The 8427-nt window shown below is 34.9% G+C and overlaps 1 protein-coding gene across 2 annotated transcripts in view; it reads left to right on the top strand.

Moving 5' to 3' along the window:
• KIF27 (kinesin family member 27) overlaps nucleotides 1–4498 on the top strand; it is a 30929-nt gene extending 26431 nt beyond the window's left edge. For both annotated transcript variants that reach the window (XM_056513145.1, XM_056513144.1), the window contains 3 exons: nucleotides 677–875; nucleotides 1322–1486; nucleotides 2073–4498. In XM_056513145.1, coding sequence (XP_056369120.1) covers nucleotides 677–875; nucleotides 1322–1467 — 345 coding nt within the window. In that variant the 3' untranslated portion in view covers nucleotides 1468–1486; nucleotides 2073–4498. The remainder of the gene's footprint in view (nucleotides 1–676; nucleotides 876–1321; nucleotides 1487–2072) is intronic.
• The last annotated feature ends 3929 nt before the right edge of the window (nucleotides 4499–8427 follow it).

Below are 8427 nucleotides of genomic sequence, written 5' to 3' on the forward strand. Positions count from 1 at the left end.
GAAGGAGGGGCTGTAGGGTGGGGAAAGGTGTTCTAAAGGTTTAATTTTAGTTCTCATTATCTTATTTTAAATCTGTTAATAAATTTTTCATTCTACTTTTTAAATTTAAGCCTGTTTTGCGCTTAGAGTGCTTCCTCCTGGTCCTTATCTCTACTCATGAATCCTTTAGTTTTTCTTTACCCCTCTGCTAAACTATAGGAGGGGAAAATGAGTGAAGGTTTTTTTGAGTGCCAGGCTTCTAGCCAGTGTCAATCCATGACATCAGTATAAACTGACTTTGCATACACTCACTGCAGTGTGTGCAGATACATGCTTAGGAATCATACTGACATCTGGAAACATAAATTCATATGACACGGTATCTTTGTGACCTTGTGTGAATCTTCGATAGTTTTGTAAAAAAGTTGTCTGCGGGATGCAAGTTGGAAGTTCTTCAGAATCGGAAAGCAATGTTCTTTCAGTTTGAATTCTGCACAAGGTATTCAAAAAATCCACTAGTCCATGTGATCAAAATATATGCAGTTCAGTTCTGTGGCAGTGTCAAGTCTATTTCCAGTATAAGCTTAATTACTTGTAGAAATCTAGTGCTTTGGTATGTTTTAATCTATTAGGCTGAAAGATAAAATGTTTTCTTAAAACTATTTGATTAATCAAAATAAGTGTATTTCTTTCTAAGATTGTTGGCCTACGTGAGTCTGAACGAAAATTAAAAGTGCAGATTGAAGAACAGGAAATGAAGTCCATACACCAGAAAAACATGATGCGTGAATTGGAATCTGCACTTGAACAGATCAAGTTGCAGTGTGACAGACAGCTGACTCACCAGCGCCAAGAACATGAGAAAAAAATACAGTTTATATTGAATAATTTCAAAGGTATTTTCTTCTTGGGTGGGGATTATACACCAAGTAGTTTCTTTGGTCATTAACAGAGAAATACTGTATTCCAATTGACAAGAATGAATAAGGTTCAGAGATATACTTTGGCTGTCACTAATTCTATCGCTATGTAAGATGTCAAGGAACAGATACATGGTGTCAGTATGAATGCAAAATTGAATTTTTTTTAATAGTATCAGAAGTATTGTGTTTTCATATTGAATTTACTGATATTGAAAAGTCATAAGCTACCAGTTCTCTTGATCTTGATCTAAATACTATTACAACTAAAAGGTGGGATTTGCATAGCTTTTTTGATCTTATTTTATGTTAATTAAAATATGCACATTGCAAGCAAAATGCCATTAAGATACTCTGTCTAATTGGGCATCTTAATTTTTGACACAGATACTTGGTTCTTAAACTAGTCTTATTTCTCCTAGAACAAAACAGTGAAGGTGTAGCAGAAACCCTGAAAGGGTATGAAGTAAAAATCCAGCAACTGGAAAAAGATTTATTTTTCTATAAGAAAACCAGCAGAGAGCTGAAAAAGAAATTGAAGGGCCTTCTTGGAGAGTCACCTGAATAATTATTGTCATCCACTAAATGTAAGCATATTACCTGATAATGTTTATGCAATTGTCAGTAGATCATTTGAACAGCGGTGAACACAAAGAAATATGTTGGATAGCTGTAAAAAAATCATATTTTTACTGAATTAACTGTTTTTCAGGAATATATTCTACCTCTACCCTCATTTCAAGTAAGAAACATTTATTTATAGCTGCAGCTGTAGCAGTGGTGTGCCAGTGGTTTAAATTCTTGTTCTATTTTCTCTGGATTCTAACATAATTTCAGGATCTACAACATCAAATTGTTATGGTTAAGACAAAGAAATTTTGCTGTCTGAAAGCATCTGAATGGTATTGTAAATCACAGCTTTGTTATATGTCATGCATTTGATTTCTTAAAAGTTTCTGTGAGTTTGTCAGAGAAAAATGCCACCCTTTCAGTTACTAACTTACTTTAGCTACTTACTCAGGCTGAAAGAGTATTTACACACTTGAAGAGGAAAAAGAAGTGGTCTCTATTGCGATTCTGTGCTTTGACATAAAAAACCCCTAACCAACCAACCAAACAAAAAACTACAACCATTAGTATAAGCTTTTAATTATTCCATGTCCTTCTTGCCAGAATCCAGATGTCCAACAGAGCTATTCCCGTGGAGGAGAAAAGAAGGTTCAGTTTCATCACTGTTTCTGTTGTCTCATACATCTCAGTGCCACCACAATACCTCACATGCACAGTATAGCCTTCTTGGGTCTGTTGGTGTTTCTTTTTAAGGCTCAGCAAGACTGGTTCTTCCTCTCAATGGATGCTTCTGCTTCTTTCCACTCAGTGCCATGCCTTCCTACAGAGACATGCTGATCACATACCTCTACTCCCAGAGTAAATTAGGGCTCAGCCCCTTCCCTTTAGGCAAGATAATGAGCCTACACATTCATTACTATAAAGTACACTATCAACCTGTGAACATGAATATTCTAGAGACTGGATTATAAATGAGTGTAGGAAAGATTATTCTGTGTCTAATATACAAAGAAGCATGTAGTTTAGGATGCGTATCTATGTGGGGAAACACCTATCCTTGGCAAATTGTAGCAGTGGGAAGAAGGGAGAAGACCCCCTGTGAGTTTCCAACCTTTTCTAATGCATGTATTTGCAAGTTTTATAAGAAATATTCTGCATTTAGTTATTTTTCTTTTTAATACATTATGAAATGTGTTGCTATACAATGCAATAAAACCATAACTTGTTACTGAGGTTTAGAAATAATAAAATTCCTGTTTATATATTGCAAATTTGTAGAATGTCTTTTGTGTTGTACTAGTGTAGTTGCTGACTGTTTTTCAATATATGAATTATTTCATATTTGTCACAGTTCAGTTGTTTTTAGACTGCTTACTAGGATACATGACAAGTTAGAATGGTGAGCCTTGTATGAACAGCACCTTCTCAGATGAGAGTAATGACGAGTACCTCCAATGTTTTTGTAGATGGTGAAGTTTTTGAATGGAAAGGGCAAAATGTGTTTCTACATGTTCATGCTGCAAGTTGCTGATGCTGTAAAACCATGTTGCCTACCTATGTCAGGCACTCTGAGAAGTTGTAACTTTTAGTTATTTATCTGCTGATAAATTTCATTTTAGATAAGTGTTGGTGTTGTTATCCAGTCAAGAGGAAGCAGAAGTTGCTTCTGAAGAATTCAAGTGAAAACAGCTGTTAATAAAGTCCATGCCTTTACTAACTACAAGTAAAATTACTTTTTGAAGTATCAGAGAACTCTCAATTTGTCAGTATGCTCAGTGTACTTTAAGCAATAAATAAAAATTGTAATAAAATAATTTAAAGTAATTCTATACTGCATTACTAGATTTTGTTACAATGCCAATTTTTCGTGGAGGTTTTTTGGGTTTTGCTTTAGACACTATCTAGACAATGGTATCACAGACTGAAAACAGGGAGAGAAGGCAATTTTCCTTAGCCACTGTCATGAATAGCAGTACTGTGTGATTATTAACAAACAAATATTTTCTTTCTAGTGGTAACTCAGATTTCCAATTTCAGTTTTATGTAATAGGAGAAAATACAACAAAGGACAGGCCTCCATTCTTGTTAAACTGCAGCTTTAAAGGAGCTTCTCGTAAAACTGAGAAAATACTGATTTTCTGTAACTACTTCAGTATTGGACTGAATGTACAGAAATATTCCCAACAATATGTAGCTCTTAAATGCAAGAAAATCCAAATAGAATTTAAGAAAATAAATAAGTTGGAAATAGCTTTCGGATAATGATAAGATTTGGATTCATGGAAGTGCTCAACGTCAGGTTGAACAGGGCTTTGAGCACCTTTACCTAGTGAAAGATGTCCCTGCCCCTGGCAATGAGACTGCCAAGACAGTACATAACAGACTGAGATGTTGAAAGGTCCCTTCTGACCCAAACCATTCTGTTTCTGATTGTAAAATTTTATAATCTGTGTATTGTTTATATCTATATGACTTTCAGCTGCAAAATGCATGTGGCAACATGTGCAACTACCACAGAAAAAGCTCTTTGCTGCCAGGTAGGTGTTAAGGAAAGTGCGTGTGTCATTCTCCGAAGCTAGCCTAGGACTAAGCAATTCTTCTTGTACTACAAAGACAAAGCTCAAACATTTCTTTTGCCCCATGTTAATTGTCACTGAATGCAATAAAGCTATAAAAATGCAGAATTGTTTGTGCAGCACTGAATGCAGTACTAAATCCTGGGATCTATCTTAGTGATAGTTGCTGATGCTGAATATTACAGAATGTTAAACTATGAGTTAGGAGCTGGCTGATTAATAGCAGATTAGCAAACATCTATCAGTTACCTGAGAAACAAGCAGAGAATATGGAAGCTGTAGGGAAAGAAACAGAGAAGAGACCAAAGAGTTGACAAAGCAAAGTACCTGTAAGTCAAAAGAAGACCTTTTTTCCCCCCCACACACTGTAGCACTAATCCATTTCCAAAGCAAAGTATGTGCGAAGAGAGCACTTCATTTGGGTGAGCAGCAGGAAAGTGGGACAGAAGTCTTTATTAATAAAGGTACCATGAATCTATAATGCTGTTACAACTTATTACTTACTAGTACCATGAAGATGCTAAAAGTGAATTAAGACTTTTCAAAGAAATGAGAGAGTGTAACTAACAGTCCATGTTTATTCAGATTCCATTATAATGCTGAAAGTCTTATTGTAGATTTACCAATTTTTTGTCCTACATTTGTTTGTTTGTTTTCTGGCCAACCCTTTGAAAATAATTGTCAAATATATTTTCAGGATCATACTGATGCCACTGTTCACAACTGTGGACCCTGTGACCACAGGATAAAGTGTGCATAACTATATCCTGACAGATAGAACACTACTGGGTGGAATGAAGTAATGTGTTTTGTTACCAGTCTGATTCAAACTAAACCCCCCTCAGTTGCAGAGGTGGTAAGTGTTTCCATTATCTGCTGTACCACAGAAAATATTTACCAAGAGTTACAAGACCAAGACTTTTATTCTAATCAAATCAGCAGTGCCCATAACTTGGAAATGTGACTTCTTTTCTAACATGTTTGTATTTGTAAGCAATTTTTAATTAGGAAATCCAGGATATTTATCTTTTCACAAAAAACTAATTAGTCTGTTTTAAGGTACAATTAAATTGCTAGATTATTTTTAGAGAGAGTAATTTGATTATTATATATTATAAAATAGAAGCCAAAATCCAAAAGACTAATTACCTTCTATTCTATAATTTTGTCTTCCGTTTAGTTTTAATTTGTCCTTATCCCTATTTGACAGATTTAGTTTGATGTTCTTTTTCTTTCAGGACATTTAGTTAAAGCTTCGCCCACCTCCCTCCTTGTCATCCCCCAATGTAGGACTAACCTGTGTTGTTTCTTGTGCTATTGAGTTTGACATACTTAAAAATTAGTTTGTATTATGCTTGCTGATTAACAGGAGTTCTATTTAAATAAAACCAAAATTGGATTTCAGAAGTGCCTGTTGATGCCATCATTAAAAAGTCCACAAAAACCAGTTTTTAAGTGTTAGAGAAACAAATATGCTTTGAATTTGGGCAATGTTAATACAGTTCTTACTCAACACAACTCCTTTCCCTGTTCATCACTTGCTGTAATAGCCTGTCTAGTACAGAATTAGATTATAGAATCTATCCAGTATAAATCACACAGAAATTCTTCAATCAGCAGATTTTTTCTTTTCTGTGTTGTACTTACTCTTCAATTCTTTCTATGTCTCTTGGAAAAAAAATTGTATTTTCTCATATCTAGTTCCTTTCACCTTTGTAATAACTGAATGTTCACAAAGACAAAGCTTTTTTTTGTAGCTGTTGCAGTCTGTTTCAGGAAGGATACTCCTTGTATATTTTCTTTGGAAAATTGAGCACTTGTTTCAGTATTATTTTCTCACAATGAGTCACTTTAGAATGTGACTATGTAAATTGGCAATAGAAAGCTTTGCTATTATTTTGATTTCCTGTACAAATTTCTGTTCAACAATATTTTGTATCTATTCTAGTTACTTTGAAATAAGCTGTAAATTCTGTCACAACACAATAAAACCTTTCTTTTTCAAAATGGTTAATAAAAAAAAAATCAAACTCTCATAACAAAGGCTGAGGTGCAAAAGAATAAAGATGAAGAGCAAAAGGTTCTCATTTACTGAACATTAAAAGAGTTTAGACTGCATAGATTTGGTGATAGCTTTAAATAGGCAGTTGAAGTTCTGAAATGAGAGGAGCTTTCCCAACAAAACAAAAAGTTCCACATAACAGAGGCTAGGGAGATAAAGGCTTGTTGGCAAGACCAAAGCACAATATACATGAAGAGAGGGGCTGGAGAAAAGAATTCTGGGATGGATATGACTAAAGACAACTACAAAACTTTAAATACGATTTTTGTGAATCAAACTAACAAAAACCCTCAGGTTAGGGCGCAAAAGTTACAGAGTACAATTGGAAAACACCTGTTAATGGATCAGGATAATGAAAGGGATGGTTCTTTTTCCTAGACTTTTGAATGGGTTTTTTTTTTAAGAATAGAAAAACAATCATTGGAAAAGAAATCCCACTGAAAGTGAGGCAAGATGATTTAATTTATTTAAATTACTGAAGACCTGACAAGGATGCTGCCTTCTGGTTGAGACTCAACAAGGGCACGTGCTTGAGATTTGGCATACTAAAGGCAGAGAATCCGCACAGTGAGCCTCTGTCCAAAGCAGGAGATAATTGCTGTCTATCCAGTTATGCTTTAGCATGAAGCTTTTTTAATTTAAACCCTTTAACTGTGTTTAAAACAAGAGTCCTAACATTTGTTCTGGCAAATCAGGAATGGACAAAATATATAGAATATTTTCTTAGTGCCCCATGAAAATAGAAGTCTATACTCTTCCCTTTTACATAAAAACATAAATCACAAGTGTTTCTATTATGTTTAGGTTTGAATATTCAGAAATACAAGGAATATTATGCACTATTTACAGCAGAACTGTGGAGATACTGTATATAAGTTTTACTGTCATTAGACCACCAGAGGCTTCATCTAAATTTAATATTGTGTCACTAATGCCAGGTAAAACATTAAACACAATTCAGTCAAACTGGTTCAGAACTTTTTGCTAATATTCTTAATTTGATTTAACTCGATGTGAGCCACTACTTTCACTTTGATTCAAAATACTGTCTGGTCACTGCATGACCATTTTCAGTTTGTTTGTTTGAAGCCAATTTAGATGGCTTTGCATTGGTTACATCAACTAACTGTGGGAAAAAATACCAAATTTATGCTGTCTAGTCAAATTTGGTAATTAAGCTGAACTTCTGCAGTAAACAGCAGTAACCATAGGTGAGGAAAATGAAGCGGTATAAAAATATAGCTGGTATAATTAAGCTGGTCTGTCTAAACATGCTGGATTCTGTTATTTAATGTCAGCAATTAATGAAGAAAAGTTGCACAGGTGGTTTTAGAAAGGGGAAATAAAAGCACAGGTGGAAGAAAGTGGGAAAGAAAAGGAAAAGTAAGAGGAAAGAAAGAAGTGAAAGAACTCAAAATTCTTTGCTGTATCGTTTTCATTTTCCATGCACTATTTATAAGCTTTGTTCTCAACTGTTTGACTGAGAACCCATATGCATGTCGTTCTGGTTTACGGTATTTTCCATCTGGACCCTTTCTGTTCTGGCAAATGAGATCTCATATTCCTGTTATCTACACCAAAATTAAAGAAGATAAAAACATTGTTAAAGTTCCCTGCTTGCTTAAGAACTTTCAGTAACTTCCAAGCTATTTTCTATTAATTTTTAATATCCTTGCCACTTACAATAAATATACTTCAGCAAATAACACAAATGATTATACCTCTAACCAGTAAACTCCTACTAGCTATAACCAGGTAGAAGTTGTGCTACTCTGGTACAGTCTTCTCATACAGCCAGCACGAGTTATATATATGAACTGTTGAACAGCCTGCGATGAGGAGTATCTCCTTGCTCTTTGATATAATTTCTGCTTGAAATCACTGCTTGATTGCAGTGCAGAATGCTACTTACTGTCCCTCACTCTGCCAGTCAACAAGAGAATGTGGCACAGGCACATGTCCAAGTGTTCTGCTGCAACAGAAGTCAACACCTTGTAGCGTCACAACCAATGGGTAAAAGGGACGTGTGACCAAGAAAGGCTTAATACTTGAATATGCCTGGAGTAATTCTTATCTGCAACAAACAAAAGCCCTAGAACAGGCAAAACCTGGAATTCCCTTCAGCCAATCTTTGGTATTCCTTTTTAAAGGTCTCTTAGCAGGTATTCAGTTCCTTTAGTAAAAATGTTAAGAGTTTTGGAGCCTATCATGCTGTATTTTAGTAGTGCTGTGGGAAACATATGTTCTCATCTAAGCAAAAAAGGACATTTAATTCTACAATTCAAAGCCACATATGTATTTTACACCAAAACAGAGGTAG

This window comes from Oenanthe melanoleuca, chromosome Z (genome assembly GCF_029582105.1).
Source record: "Oenanthe melanoleuca isolate GR-GAL-2019-014 chromosome Z, OMel1.0, whole genome shotgun sequence".
Taxonomy (NCBI): domain Eukaryota; kingdom Metazoa; phylum Chordata; class Aves; order Passeriformes; family Muscicapidae; genus Oenanthe; species Oenanthe melanoleuca.